The 16,560-nt window shown below is 41.7% G+C and overlaps 1 protein-coding gene across 2 annotated transcripts in view; it reads left to right on the forward strand.

The window, feature by feature from the left end:
• Positions 1 to 16,560, forward strand: part of GFM2 (GTP dependent ribosome recycling factor mitochondrial 2) — a 336,627-nt gene that overhangs the window by 252,934 nt on the left and 67,133 nt on the right. For both annotated transcript variants that reach the window (XM_086960777.1, XM_086960778.1), the window contains 3 exons: positions 6,923 to 7,112; positions 11,731 to 11,807; positions 14,365 to 14,503. In XM_086960777.1, the coding sequence (XP_086816903.1) occupies positions 6,923 to 7,112; positions 11,731 to 11,807; positions 14,365 to 14,503 (406 nt within the window). The remainder of the gene's footprint in view (positions 1 to 6,922; positions 7,113 to 11,730; positions 11,808 to 14,364; positions 14,504 to 16,560) is intronic.

A 16,560-nucleotide genomic window follows, 5' to 3' on the forward strand; every position in this document is an offset into this window, starting at 1 on the left:
TCTCTCAGTTAGCACAGCAGATATGGAGATGGGCTATACCAGTAAAGATCTTCCTATTAGCCCAACACGTTCCAGGAGTACAAAACACCATGGCAAATCTGCTAAGTTGACAAACTCAGCAAATCCACGAATGGGAACTTTATCCACAATTCTTCATCCACTCTTTCAAATGTGGGGACAACCTCAAATAGACCTCTTTGCCACCCACGAAAACGTAAAATGCCAAAACTTTGCCGCCAGATACCCACACGCATTGTCCAAAGGCAATGCGATATGGATGAACTGGTCAAAACTATTTGCTTACGCTTTTCCTCCTCTGCCACTAATTCCATTAGTGGTGCGTAAACTACAGCAACATTCCCTAATGCTCATCCTGATTGCTCCAACTTGGGCCAGACAACCGTGGTACACCACGGTGTTGCAAATGTCTGTAGTACCACACCAAAAACGAAACCTATCTCCACGCCTATTAACGCAGCAGAACCGTGGCGAGATCAGGCACCCGGACCCAGCTCAGCTCAACCTAGCGATCTGGCTTGTGAGGTTATAGAGTTTCGTTACCTCAACCTTCCCCCAGACTGTATGAACGTTATCAAAGAAGCTAGACACCCCACCATTAGAGCATGTTACGCTGCTAAGAAGAAAAGTTTTGTGATATACTGCCAAAACAACCAAATTGATCCTCTAGATGTGTCTATTCAACACATCATTGGATATTTACTGCACCTTCAAAAGTGTAACTTAGCCTACATGTCTATCAGGTTACACCTTGCAGCATATTGCAAAATAGACAACATCTATCTCTTTTTAGAGTGCCAGTTATTAAAGCTTTCATGGAAGGACTCAAAAGAATAATTCCTCCCAGAACACTACCCGCACCAGTGTGGAATCTAAATGTAGTTCTCACAAGGTTAATGGGACCTCCCTTCGAACCATTACATAAATGCGAATTGCAATTTCTAACCTGGAAAGTAGCTTTCCTAGTAGCCATTACGTCTCTCAGAAGGGTTAGTGAACTACAAGCATTTACCATTCAGGAACCCTTTCTGCAAATGCATCATAACAAGGTATTTCTTCGTACAAATCCAAAATTCCTTCCAAAAGTCATTTCCCCTTTTCATCTAAATCAATCTGTTGAACTGCCCGTGTTTTTCTCGCATCTCAAACAGTCACAGAAAGAACGCTACACACTTTAGATGTCAAGAGAGCATTACTGTACTACATTGAAAGAACACAAACCTTTCGTAAGACAAAACAACTTTTTGTGTCTTTCTCACCGCCACATAAAGGCAATCCCATTTCAAAGTCCGGGATCGCTAGGTGGATTGTTAAATGCATACAAATATGTTATCAAAAAGGTAGCTTTCCTAGTAGCCATTACGTCTCTCAGAAGGGTTAGTGAACTACAAGCATTTACCATTCAGGAACCCTTTCTGCAAATGCATCATAACAAGGTATTTCTTCGTACAAATCCAAAATTCCTTCCAAAAGTCATTTCCCCTTTTCATCTAAATCAATCTGTTGAACTGCCCGTGTTTTTCTCGCATCTCAAACAGTCACAGAAAGAACGCTACACACTTTAGATATCAAGAGAGCATTACTGTACTACATTGAAAGAACACAAACCTTTCGTAAGACAAAACAACTTTTTGTGTCTTTCTCACCGCCACATAAAGGCAATCCCATTTCAAAGTCCGGGATCGCTAGGTGGATTGTTAAATGCATACAAATATGTTATCAAAAAGGTAAACACACATTAACAATCCCACCAAAAGCCCATTCTACCAGGAAAATAGGGGCTTCAATTGCATTCGTAGGGAACATTCCCCTAGATGACATATGCAAAGCAGCCACATGGGCTACACCGCACACATTCACAAAGCATTACTGTGTAGATGTGCAAACTAAACAACAAGCCACTGTGGGCCAGGCTGTACTAAAAACTCTGTTTCAAACCACTGCAACAGATACGGGTGGTCGCCGCTAGGTGTGGGTACTGCTATGTAATCTATGCATAGTGTGCAATCTGCAGCACATATGCCTCGAACGGAAAATGCTACTTACCAGTATGCATCTGTTCTTGGCATGTAGAGCTGCAGAGTTGCACACGCCCACCCGCCTCCCCGGCTACCTTTATCTGTTCCAGTATTATCTTACTTAGATACATATCACATGGACATCACTATCTCTTATACAGCTCCATCACTTCCCTAATGGCGAAAAACGATCTGGGGATGGAGCCGATGACCATGCGCAGTATCATCCAAAGGAGGAGACACCTATCCCGTAACTTCCAAAGACTTTTCTACAAAACAATCTGCAAACATCCGGGCCCAACACTAGGTGGCAATCTATGCATAGTGTGCAACTCTGCAGCTCTACATGCCAAGAACAGATGCATACTGGTAAGTAGCATTTTCCTTAATGTCAATGGATGTTTAAGTGTGGATTGTTATTCTTTTGTATCAAAGTCTCCAGATAGGTATTTTGTTACATCGAATCTCACTGTTTCTGAGACAAACAAGTACTCGTCCTTGATTCTGAACCTCTCTGAGCAAAAAAGATGTATTAGATTGTAGCCTTCTCTATCTTGTCTCCTTGAGGGGGCAGGGTAGGGGGTCAGTTGCAAGCCCAGGGAGGGAATGTACACCGCATGTGAGCAGGTAAGGCATAAGGACCATTCTCTGTGTGTATAAACATTTTTTCTGATCATATGTATGCATCTGGATACGTGTATTCCTTTTGTATAAATGTGTATAATAATTATTTTTTTAAATATATAGATATTCATTAGGTGTCCTTAACAAATTTACGTATTACTTATGGTTATATTATTGCATGCTTAACATGTAAATAGGGTACTGCATAGTTTTCATATAAGTTATTTGATTAGATGCTTATGGTTCCCTGTTTATTTATCTATCACAAAATTAAATTGTTTTATCATAACTATTTGTTTACAATTGCTTCTCTATAAAATTATTAAAAGGTAAAAAAGGACAAATATTTTTTAAAAACACACAAAAAATTAAAGTACTTATGTATCTATGTATTTATTCCTTTACTCCTAGTGTTAAAAGAAAAACATTTCTGCTTCTCAATAGATCCTCTACCTCCAATCTGACTCTTCCCAAAACTCATTCTGCTACTATGATCCCCAAAAGAACCCTTTCTAGCCTCTTCCCACCTATATCCCTCCTTGCATCATCTCAAATCTTTTACCCTTCAGATCTCCCAAACAAGCCTTTCTAAACCCTCATGTATCCCTCCTAGAATCCGATACCTCATTTTTCTCCCTAATCCAAATCTAGAGACTCTACCCACCTCCATCTCTCCTTTACTCATCCCAAACCTCCTCCTATTGCTATGATTCCCAAATAAACACCCTTCCCTCTTTTATCCTTCCATTATTCTTTTCAATCCATCTAACAGACTCACATATCCACTGCTCAAATTAAGTAATGTTTCCCTATACTAATTCAGCACTAATCCTTTTTAGGGCTCGTCCCTTTTCTATTTCGCAGAAATAGAACAGGGGGAGCCCTTATGTCGCTGATCTGCTTCTTTCCCCAAAGGCTCTCTTCAGGCAGCTGATTGGATGTCCTCAAGGAGGATTCCCAACAGTTCACGAGCTCGTGGACAAGCTTGTCCGATCCTTACCCCTGCCAGCAGCATTTGGCACATCAAAGGCTTCGCTGCCCCGCCCCCCGCCGTCACTTATTCACGGCCGCAGGCCGTGCTTTCTTCCCCCAGTGCTTGTTTGGTAAATGTTCCGCCGTCACTTATTCACGGCCGCAGGCCGTGCTCTCTTCCCCCAGTGCTTGTTTGGTAAATGTTCTGCCGTCACTTATTCACGGCCGCAGGCCGTGCTCTCTTCCTTCAGTGCTAGTGCCCTTTGCTCTCTAACCCCGCCCCCCGCCGTCACTTATTCACGGCCGCAGGCCGTGCTCTCTTCCCCCAGTGCTTGTTTGGTAAATGTTCCTCTTGCTCTGGTCCTGAGTTGCGTTTATGCTCCGTCTGCTATAAAGAATGCATGCACTCTGCGCTGCCTGTCATTAGAGATACTTGGAAACATGTCACCTCTCATTTCGGTAGATTGCCCCAGCCAGTCCTGCTAAAATAGAGCTATGCGCTCTTTCTATCTGTTCTGGATCTTCCCAAACTCAGACTAGTGACCTTTGCTCTCCAACTAAAACGGATGTGCGTATATTGATCCCTTTACTCTTCAGCGATTACCCTGAATCGCCTTGCAGCCCGTTCTGCTCATAGCTTCTTTTGTGTGCAGATTTTATATAACGCGAACTCGACCCGCAGGTATTGGAGCGCTTCACATGAGCACCAGTTATGTTACACAAGGACACTTTCATTGTGTGGTAGGCGCAGGGAGATAAAGTGATTTGATCAGAATCACAGGATGCTGAGCCCATTCCGAGGCTCCAACTCGGTTCTCCAGCAGCATTTGGCACATCAAAGGCTTCGCTGCCCCGCCCCCCGCCAGCACTTATTCACGGCCGCAGGCCTGCCCTCTCTTGCTGTCTGTAGTTCCTTTCACCCCCGCCGTTGTCCTGCTGTCCGTGGTAACTCTCACTCATTGCTTCTGTTGCATATGTTTAAACTTGCTGTTATATTGGCCCTTGTGTAGCACAAGCAACGGACTCCAACCTCTCATCGTGAAAATTAGTACAGAAGGAAAGATAGCTCAGAAGAGGAACGTTGACAACAGAGAAGTGTCCCAGACTCAACTCAGCCGTTCACCCTCATGAGGATGATGAAAGGAGTACCCATAGTTATTTTCATAGCTTTCAAGATGTCATGTTTTGATGCCATGCCACATACCACTCACTTGAAATCATTTGCAATTTCTGCCAGGTATTGGAGCGCTTCACATGAGCACCAGTTATGTTACACAAGGACACTTTCATTGTGTGGTAGGCGCAGGGAGATAAAGTGATTTGATCAGAATCGCAGGATGCTGAGCCCACGCCGAGGCTCCAACTCGGTTCCCCAGCAGCATTTGGCACATCAAAAGCTTCGCTGCCCCGCCCCCGCCGTCACTTATTCACGGCCGCAGGCCTGCCCTCCTCTTGCTGTCTGTAGTTCCTTTCACACCCCGCCGTTGTCCTGCTGTCCGTGGTAACTCTCACTCATTGCTTCTGTTGCATATGTTTAAACTTGCTGTTATATCGGCCCTTGTGTAGCACAAGCAACGGATTACAAATGCTATAGGTGTCACATTTCAACAAGTTAACACTATTAGCAAGTTATTAATTTCCAAAATTTCAAAACAAAAACATAAATAATAAATTTGTCATTTACAATACTAATCCCTCAAACTTTACTAATGCGAGCCCTATTGCATTGCAAATGCTTGTTGGGTTTTGGAGTAGCGTGCTACTCGTTAAAAAGCTCTTCGGCGCCTCATCAGGGGTAGTTAGCGCTATATAAATGCAAATACAATTACAATAATGGACTGATTTTCACCAGGGCACTACGCTAGGATATTTCAATGGCTAGGTTAATAGTGAAGGTCCTTTATTACTTGACATAAATAATGGCCACACTTGTTGGCAGCTGCATTCTTTTTGGGGCCTCAACATATTGCTTCGTCCCACAGGAATAGCCAATCAGAATTCTTTTTTTGTTTTTTTCCCATGGGAGCCCCAACGCAATAGATACCTCTATTTATTTTACCTTGATTTCGTCAACACAGCCAAACAGATTTACACCAAATCAAAAAACCCACTTCCTGGATAAATATCTAGCATACTGCTAAATTTGGTGTAATTCTGTTAAGGCGTTTTTTCTGTATCGTTGTCTAATTTTCCTATAGAATTTGTATAGGAATAAGGGTTTTGTCAAATGGCGCCAAATTTATTAGCAAAATAAATAACACATTTTGACTGTATCAACCTAATGAGGAGTCTAAAGTAATATGTTGGTTTATCCAGTGGGGCCCTGGGTTGGATTAGATCTTCCCTAATAATTAAAGGCAGCAATTATGTATTGGACCATATCTTTCTTCTTTTTCCCTAGAGCGTTCTATAATATCACAGGGTTCTTTATTCTTCAGTATCTCCAAACCTCCCCTCACCCAACTGTTAGATCAACATTAAGTGCAGTTCCAAATGTGTGCTGATTCCCCAAGATATACACCCACCTAGAGAAAAGCAGGGAAAATCAGGTTCGTATTGCAAAGTGCTTCAACCAAACAAAAGTAAGCTTCATTTGTTTAAGTGCAAAAAACTGAAATCTCAATAATAGGAAAACAAATTTCTAGGGCTTACCCTCATGTATTTTTGGCGGAAGTTTCCGCAATTGATGTTGTCCACTGAGTTGAATCTCTTGACCTAATGGCAAGCTCTATTATAAGGAGTACCAGTGATGGTCTTTGCACCCATAGTATTGACTCAAATGTCCTAATTCTGATTGGCTGGTTATTTATAGTTGATTCCAGTTTGTATCTTGCTGATTTATTTTGCTGATTTGCATTTAGTGATACATTCATATTAATTTGAGCGCACTAAGCATACTTTAGGTTGATTTGGATAATCTCTGCCTATGAACAAGCTGTGTTGGCTTTGGCACTTTGGAGTATTCATAGCTCACTCTAACTTCTCCTCCCTTTCTAGCCTTTCCACTCCTATGCGCTTTAAATTCTCCCCAACTCCTCCCTCGTTTTCTCCCCTCTACCACGTCAGTGTTTTTCTCATACTTTCAATTTGTATTTGTTATAAGACAAATATAACTGTTTTTATTCTTTCTTTATATTGTAATGGATGAATCATTAAGTACAAGGATACTTATAATTTATATATTGACTGATTCGGGCCACAAGGATTCTAGATAATAATGGCGTGCAGTGAATTATGAGATAAGATGTAGGTCACTTTAATGTTCAGGGTTAATTGTCTCTTTTTTTCAGACTGCGACAGGAGACACGCTTGCGTCATCTAAATCTGCTGCTATTGCTGCAGCCCGCAGAGCTGGACGAGAATCTGGAAACAAGTGTGCCCAAAGCAAAGCATCAGAGAGCCTCATTTTGGCTGGTATTGAAATCCCAGAGCCAGTATTCTTTTGCACAATTGAGCCTCCATCATTGGCCAGACAACCAGGTATAGCTAACTATTAAGTGCACTTCTTTTAAAGCCTTTTCGGTAGACAATAATGCACAAGATAGTAATGGTAGTATTAAAAAAAGTGTATACGAAAGAGAGATCCTACTCAAAATTTTGTTGATCCGGCCTTGGAATTAAATGTCTTAAGAGTAACTAATTAAAAATATGAGAGTGCTATACCCAGAGAAGGGATTCCTTACCTTTGCTGAGGCCCTTGAGGCTTTCTCTGTGCGGTCAGTTTTTCCAATGTTCTAAGCTAGCTAACACTGTGCGGGAAATCTGGATGGAATTCCCTGAGAGACCATGACAATCAGCAACTTTGCAGGGGATGTTGATGGCTGGGACGGTGAGACACCTGGTGTCACTGTTTTATACCGCCCTTAAGACTGACATAGTGGAGATCGAACCCAGAGCTAGAAGGGCCTGGAAAAGGACATTGAAGCCCCCCTCACGGATGCAGAGTGGCAAATGACTTGTATGCTAGTGGAGCAGGTCTCATGTAATGCCAGGTAGAACCTGACTCCCTTTAATTATATTCATAGGAAGTACATGATATTTGTTAGACTGCATAGGATGTACAGTGGCAGAAGCTCAAATTGTCCGAGGTGTGGAATGGCGGACGCCTCCTTCCTGTATTTGGCCTGGACATGTCCAGCAGTGCATGCCTTTTGGTTGGCGGTGGTCCAACCACTGATCGCAGTGACAGGTTTCCCAAATAAAGCAGAACCCCCTGTATCATGGGGGTCGTAAAATGGGTGAGAGGAGTTTCAACAGTTTCAAAGTTTCTACTGTTGGCATTGGCACTGGCGAAGAGGAAAGTTGTAGTTGGTTGGTTGGAGAACAGAGTACCCTTGGTTGCATTGTGGTACAAGAATGTGACATATTGGGTGATTGTAGAGGAAGTGCATATGAAGGCCAGCTGGCGAGATGCCAAATTGCAAGAGGATCTTGTATCATGGGATGCGCTGCTGAGAGAGCTCCAAGACACGACCGGGGAGGAGTGACAATGGAGCGCACACACAATTGCCTGGGCCCCCTGAGGACACACCTGGGCCGACTCCTGGGGAGTCAGCGGTAGATAAATGAAGGGAACAGATGAGTGGCTGGGACACAAGTATGAGTGCAGGCGACGTTGTGATTGCGGTACTGAGCAGCGTTGGTCGAGGACCCGGACACATTCATGAGTTTAGGGTAAGGATCCATAATCACTCCATAATCACTCCATTGAGAGCGTAGGTGGGTGACCAGATTTAATACGGTTTCTTGGATTATTTATTTGGCTATTGAACTGTTAGAATTCATATTATTGTATTGTTTACTGCCAATATACTTAAGGATGTATTTATGAAAATGATCAATAAAGAGTTTTTAAAAAAAAATTGGAGAATGCAGTTAACATTAGGTGTGTAAAATAAAACTGTGATCAAATTGTTCCTTCAGTGGTGCAAAATAAATTATGTTGAAAGGAGTCCCAGTGTTGCAATATTATATTGCAAATATAGTCCAGTTCAAACTTGACCAGGCATAACTTAATTTTCACATGCAACTGCACTTTTACAAGGCTGTAACTTAAGATTGCACAGAATGTACTATTGCTTGGATTGATACATTCATAATTATAATTTATTTAATGTCAGTGTTAGTAGAACATTCGCAAGCTTGAATAAGCATAGTAAAGCTCACCTTTACGATTTACCTTGGTTGGTTGTGAGAACATTTGAATCTGTGCCTTTTTGCAATTGCAGTGTGCCACATGTGAGAAAATTCAAATTAGTGCCATTTTATAATTACAAAGTGCCACATTTGTAATACAAATGTTAAGATGGGATGAATGATGGGAGGAATGCTTGCAATTTGTCTTACCAATGGTGATTGCTCGTGGCAGCATCCCAACCCATCGTTCCTTTGCTCACCAGGCTATATTAGCTTGGACCCAACCATATGCATATCAACCTTGACCCTGCTCCTCATGGGAACAGTCCAGCTGGACCTGCCAGGCCAGGTCCTCCCTGAACCGGACTTCAAGCAACCAGGACCTGTTTTGCCCTAGTTATGGGCTTATCAGCCCAGTAGAGCTTTGTTTCAGTGACACACTGAGAATATAGGGCCCATGTCTTGGCATATCCATGCCACTTAGGGTGGTACATGGAACACACAAAAAGGTGATGGGAGGAATCCTTGATATTTGTCTAACCACTGGCGATCGCTGGGGGTAGCATCCCAACTCATTGCTGTTTTGCTCACCTTGTCACCTCAGTTTGGACCCATCCTTATGCAAATCAGCCTTAACCCTATTTCTCATGGGAACAGTCCAGCTCGAACTGCCAGGCCAGGTCTTCCTTGAACCGGAACACAAGCAACCCAGAACTGGTTTTGCCCTAGTTATGGGGTCATCAACGGATACAACTTAGTTCCAGCCTCACAGTGAGCATGGGACCCACATCTGGGCATACCAGTGATCCCTCTTGGTAGCATCCCAACCCATCATTCTTTTGCTCATCATGCCACCTCAGTTTGGACACAATCCTATGGAAATCAACTTTGACCCTGCTCCTCATAGGAACAGTCCAGCCTGGCAGTTCGGGCTGGACTGTTCTCATGGGGAGCAGGGTCAAGACTGATTTACATATGGCTGTGTCCAAACTGGATTGGCATGGTGAGCAAAAAAACAATGGATTTAGGCACAGATCTCAGACTGTGGGTGAATGTTTGACATTGTTCATCATTCTGTCCATCAACTGTTCTTTTTGCATTTGTAGATGTTCTCCCACTGTGATTAATAATGGTGTTACTGCCTCTGTCTACATCTTGTAAAGTGGTGTTATTTTTTAAATCAATAAGAGCATGACTTATTGAGCTGTATGTTTGTCTAGTGATAAGTAGAACACAGAAAGGGCTGATTTATATTTTCACGGACGGCTTGTGGTTCTGTTATGGGGATGGAGTAAATTACTCCATCACCATTGCAAAGGACCTACTGCCAAATTATAAATGACCTCCAAGCAGGCTTTCATTTATAATGAATTGACAGGAATCACTATTACAGTGGTTCCTGTCAATGAGCCTTACTGTTTGGGGCAGGGCTGCGTCTGAAACGGAATGGGATTTTCTTTTTGAAAATAAAACACGTAATCCTCCCCTCGCCATAGGAATCATCCTCCATGGTGAGCACCATTATTTGATTTTTACTGTACCTCACCGACAGGGTTTGCCTGTTGGTGACAGACAATAAAAAAATGGCTTCATGTGCATCCATCCCGATTGGGTGGGTGGACATCAGTATCTCTCCGAGCGGCCATTTCTCCGACAGCGCTAACTCCGTTCGGCCGTCGGAGCGGTTTGGTCACGGTGGAGATAGAGTAGTCTCCCCGTGGCCAAATGTAAGGTCCTCCCACAGTGAAATTTGGCCGGCGGACCACTATATCAGCGGTGAGACTCAAAGTTGGTTAGGATCTTAAATGACACATCAATAAAGAAAAGTCTATTTGAAGTTACAATGGGCCTTTTAAATCCACTTCCTACCATACCCAAGTAATAAATATTCAGCCAGTTGAATTATTCTTGCATGTCTACAGAACAATACTCAGGTGTAATGAGAATAAACAACGTAACGTGATACCACGGGAGACTTACCTTCTCATCTCAAGAATGCAATTGCATCTACTCCAAGGGTACATTACTAATCAAATCCATAAGCAAGAGATCTTTTACAGCAAAAATACCTTTATGGCTGCATGCCATTCATAGTGCTTCAACAACAAGAGCACTAACAATCTAAAAAGCCCAAAAGGTGAAATCTCTGTCATTCTAAAGACCTCCCTCCGAGTGGACATAAGTTTTGACCCACGGTATAGACCTCTGGATGGAAGCTACAAAGCACCCTGGGGATCAATCCATTCAACCTATTCAGAAAACAGTGATCTGAGCAAATTGATAAGCTGACTAAACCAATTCCTTACAGAATGAGAATCTTTAATAAGTCCCAACCTATTTTAAAAAGTAAGCTTGACCAACACACTTTCAAGTATGCCATAGGCATTCATAAAATTTAACACAATCTGATTACCATAAACTTAGACTGACAGAGACTTTGGTCAGGGCCCATACATCACTACGTTTGACATTTTAATACCACCAGGATATATTATTATTCATAAAAATAGAGAGTCCAAGAGAGCAGATCTATACTGTCTCGAAAGAAGAAGTTGATGGGAGATGATGAAGAGCTAGGAATATAGTATTGGAACTGAATATATTTTCAGATTACGTGATTATGGCAACCATAGGGTAACAAGGTGTAGCCTGCCTACTTTTGGTTAGAACATGTCTTTTTTTGTTTTAAAGAAGATAATAAATAAACTGCATTCTGGCAGAGGTGGTACAGACACAATTAAAATAGTAATACAAATTGGTTACTTTCAGTGTACCTCTTTACTGGAGACATAGTACAGCTGGGCAGGAAGTTGAGGGAATGATTGTAATATCTCAGATAGTTCAATGTTCAGAAGGGTGTGGACATTTTAATGTATTTTTCTGTCCTATTGTAAAATGTATAGTGCTGTATTTTCTTTACATAGGTGTCATTATTATATTTTCATGGACATTTGATTTGCAGATTTAGAATTTGCCTTAAGCTGTCTTCAGCGTGAAGATCCAAGTTTAAAAGTGAAGATCGATCCAGATTCCGGACAAGTAAGTGTTAAGCTACATAGTCAACTTGCAAGCTTCACTCAAAAACCTGGGTTTTGCAAAAACTTATTCTTCCACAGAATCATTAGGCTTCTTCTCTATGATATCCAAATCTGATCCTATATTTATGACAGAAAATAAACAAGGTGGTGGTGGGGAGGTCACTGGTTACAAGAATTTAGAAAGTTAACAAGTCTTAATAGAAACAAAACCATTGCTGTCTCCATTGTACATAGCTATCCCTGCACTCAACAATCCTTTCTATCCCAGAGTACCGTCAAGTAGTCAAGTCATTCTTTCTCCAGTGTATGAGCTGAACAAGTGATTTGATAGAAACTTCTAGATTTATTTTTCTTTGTCATTCTTGATTCTGAAGAGTTACACACACTGCAAAATATGTCTTTGAGGGTCTGACCTTTTAACCAAACACCATGCCCATAATAGAAGTCCTAGATCAGCCGATCTACAAGCTGATCAGCAAAAGATAAAAGCATAATGCAGGCTGTCCAGTGCTGAATTTGAGCCGGTGGTACCCACCAGCACTTATTTTGGAAACCAGTCCTTATTTTATTTCACCAGACTTTCAACAATAGAGAGAAAAACATACAAGTGAGAAACAAGGAAGAAGAGGAAGACGGTAAAACTGTGATAAATGGAGAAAGTAGGTATTAAAAGGAACCTCAGTGTGTGAGATGAAGGGGCAGGGAGTGCCTGGTGGTGGATTAAAGAGAGCTGGAGTGAAATCAAGTCTATGCAGCCTGGCACTCAGCACCCTGACCTTCAATAGTGTTTGGCTTTGGGATTCTAAACAACACTCTGGGCACTAGGCACTAGCATTCGTTGTATTAGAAATTAGTCACCGGGCCTGTCCACTACAGCTCTTTTAGACATCCAGCGTCTGCATTCCCCTAATTTCCAAGGCGATTTATGTACTTCTACGGAGAATATCCACTGTACAACGTCCAATATATCAAACTAGGCGCTGATACATCGGTACTTCTCCATTTGATGTGTAATCCCCAAATCATCAAATTATATTGATTATCCTTTCAGAGATCCCCATTTGCTCTTGCACATTGTGCATGACTTTGTTTGGTCAGTCTCGACCTCGGGGTAAATCTACTGATTATGAGTGTACATTTTGTATACTATAACCTGCGTTTCTCCCTATTTTCTTTTCCTATGATTTCTCCACAACTATGCCTTTTAATCTCCCTTTAACTATATTGTCCCTTTAACTCCCTCGTTTTGTCACAATCTGCAGGCAACCTCTTTAAAGCGTGCTGCTACCCTTATGGGCCTAGCTTTTGCAGTGTAAAAAAACAAATGAAAATGGTTTGTTACTCAAAAATGTCACAGCCATACTGAATATTTTTATTATAGATAGACATTTTGCTATTGCATAGTATTTCAGCTAAAGTAGCAAAGTGTGGGTCTTAGCAGAGGCAAGGTCTTTCATCCTCCACATCCTCCGCTGGTGAAATGAGGACTGGTGAATCCGATATGTGATATGGCGGGGTTACTTTCTCCTGGCGGGACATTTATATGCATTTATGTTGCCTGCTGTATGTTTGTATACGACTGTATACGTTGTGTTTGTATGTGTTACCTATGTCTGTGTATCTTGACCGTGTATGTAATCCTTATGTCTGCCTGTGTACGTTTTCTATAAGTACATATGTACCTCTCTCATCAGTCTGCTTCACAAGCCCCTCTTGTCTGTCATCCATTGTCATCTTGCTGCTCAAGGCCTTCCCATCCATCCTCCGTTGTCCGTTTCCCTTGCCAGCCCTCCCCATCCACCCCCCGTTGTCATTGTGATTTCCATTCTCTGTGTCATCACCCCCACCTGTGTCCTTCTCTTGTGCCACTCCCCATATGTTTTTTTAATTTAAAAAAAGCATGTTAGCACTGGTCATGTGGTGGCGCTTTTTTCATTTTTTACTATTTTTAGCCATGCTTCTCAGCAGCAGCACAGCTATACAACATGGGTTGGCCTGTTGGCTTTGCCGATGCTTGTTTTAATGTGTTACTCTTTCTAGGAAGATAACAGCCTTCATGAGTGAAGTGTTTTGGTGACATTAACATTATACTGAAAACAATTTTCTGTGCTGTGTTTCATGTTTCATGTTGACAAGTAATTCCCCACCCCTCTTCAAGCGCCTTGAGACCCTCTGGGTATGTAGCGCGCTATATAAATTTATTGACTTGACTTGACTGTTATGGGGCTACGTTGTGCCTTCCAATAACTCAATTTTCAGAATTACACTATTGTAGTCTTTCTCATTGCACGCAGCCATGAGGACAGGGTGTTGTGAACTTCTGTCTGCTAAGTACAGCTTACCTCAGCAAAAGCACCTGTTCACTGTATTGCTTGCCACAAAGTGAAAGACATCTTCAGGCTGTATCTAATCAATTGTCTATTGTAGGATGACTTTTATTGCTACATTTCATGGTGTTCTAATAACATGTTCTATTCTCAGTGACTGAGTTCATTGCTAATAGGGATTGATGTGGTTCTTGCCATGCTAAAATGCTGTCTCTGTGTGGTTGTACCTAGACCATTCTCTGCGGCATGGGGGAGCTTCACATTGAAATCATCCATGACCGCATCAAGCGAGAGTACAAACTGGAAACACACCTTGGACCTCTTCAAATTTCCTATAGAGAGACCATCTTAAATTCCATCAGCGAGACAGGTAAAATAAAAAACACAGACGAACATGCTTTGTAAGCTTTTTAAAACTTGAACTTTCATTGTCTGCACTGTGATTAGTAGCCACTTAGTTATTACATGGAACTTGGTGTGTGAATTGTGTACTGATATTTCTAGCCTTAACTCATTCCAAAACATTGATAAAAGCGCACTGAGCGCCTTTTCCAGCACCGCAAAATAGCATGCCTTGAGTTATACTTTTTAAGTATCAGCTGTAAAGTGCCTCTGCATTTTGAGCAAGGAAACTTAAATCCTAATCTTGTTCTTCTCTATCAAGAAACCTGCTGGGAGTCAATTCAGATCAACTTGCATGGTATTGAAAGTTTTTCATTGCAACATGATCTCTTTTCCACGTAATTGATGCCCATCAATGGTATGTCAAACCCAAAGAGCATACATCCCAGGGACTGCTGGGAAGGGACAGTATTTGCTATTTCATATCCCTCACCATAACGTTTTAACTATAGGCAGAACCAGTTTATACAATGTCTTAGGTTTTAGGGGAGGCCATCTCCAATTTCAAGACTCGCGCCCCAACATGTTAGTTCTCTGCACCCATCAGTATTAAGGCGTCTCCAGCAATGGCAGAAGAAATGAGTATAGGACAGTCCTGACCCCTTTGGGTTGGTGTTAGTAGTATTAGTAGTAAAAATGTATGCCTTAAGCTGGGGAGATTTATGGTGCCTTGGTGTATACTCCGAGTGTTTTGAGTTCTCTGCACCCATCAGTATTAAGGCGTCTCCAGCAATGGCAGAAGAAATGAGTATAGGACAGTCCTGACCCCTTTGGGTTAGTGTTAGTAGTATTAGTAGTAAAAAGGTATGCCTTAAGCTGGGGAGATTTATGGTGCCTTGGTGTATACTCCGAGTGTTTTGAGTTCTGGAGTTAACCACCGGCGAATACTGTGGATGTTCACAATCTGCTTCAGCTGTGAATAATACGTGGGTCCACTTCAGGCTGTGATGCAATTTACACGATTACCTGTGAGGCTAAAGGCCACTATGGGTTGTTTCTTTATTCGATCAGATATCTCTGATGCTGGTACAAATGTTTTACTCAATACCATTGTAAGCAGGCTATCATATACCCGCTCAACTGTGAAATCTTAGATGCAGTAGTCTTCTTTGCTCATTTCAAATTGATAGTATATATGTTATGCCCTGTATTTTGTGTTCTTTTTACTGTCCTGATGTGATGGCATCAATGTTTTGTGGTTACCATAATGCTTGTGAAATGTGTGTCATGAGATGCCACACAAGTTAAGAGTAATTGTATTTAACCCTACCTTACATTAGGCTCTGGAAACCAGTTTTCATTAATGAACTGCAATCTTCGATTGTTAAATTGGCATTGAAGGATGGAATGATCTAAACCTGAAAGTGCCTTCTAATAAAGAGCATTGGCAGATGTAATATGTTTGGCGTAGGCAAAGTAGTGCAATAATTATTTTATTATTTGTCACATACATGCCACAAAAAAGAAAAAAGTGTATACATACATAGAGGTGTTTTGGTTCCGGCCTTTACATCCATTAGTCTGTTCACTGTTCATTGACATTTATCTTCCGCCTACTAGAGCATAGAGCCTGGGGAAAGGAGTCTGCCCACTTCTACCATTGCATCTCTTGTAGTATGTGTATTGACCTTTTTCCTGGTGCCATATGCACGTGCACCTTCATTGCCAGTAATCCTAGACCAACACTTTACTTTGCCATTGCTTTTTTCTTTTTGTTCGTTTCCCGTTATTTCTTCAGGTTAAAGTAATCCAAAGTCAATAGTACCTTTTCTTTGCACCAGTAAACTCATAATTTCCTGTGATGTGCATTAATGCTACAAAGGGTTTCTAAACAGTACCAAAGTGCAACTGCCCATTTGGATGCACCTGTAGTGTCCTGTTAAAATTATATGTGATGTTTTGATTTAAATTTAAAATGTTATTGCGATCATAAGGGGTGGCCAGCTGTGAACGAAGATGGTTGAAATTTCCTAAGCTTTCCACCACCCACCTCCAATCCCCACCCATTGTGCGTTCTGAAGACGT

Source organism: Lissotriton vulgaris, chromosome 3_1 (assembly GCF_964263255.1).
Source record: "Lissotriton vulgaris chromosome 3_1, aLisVul1.2, whole genome shotgun sequence".
Taxonomy (NCBI): domain Eukaryota; kingdom Metazoa; phylum Chordata; class Amphibia; order Caudata; family Salamandridae; genus Lissotriton; species Lissotriton vulgaris.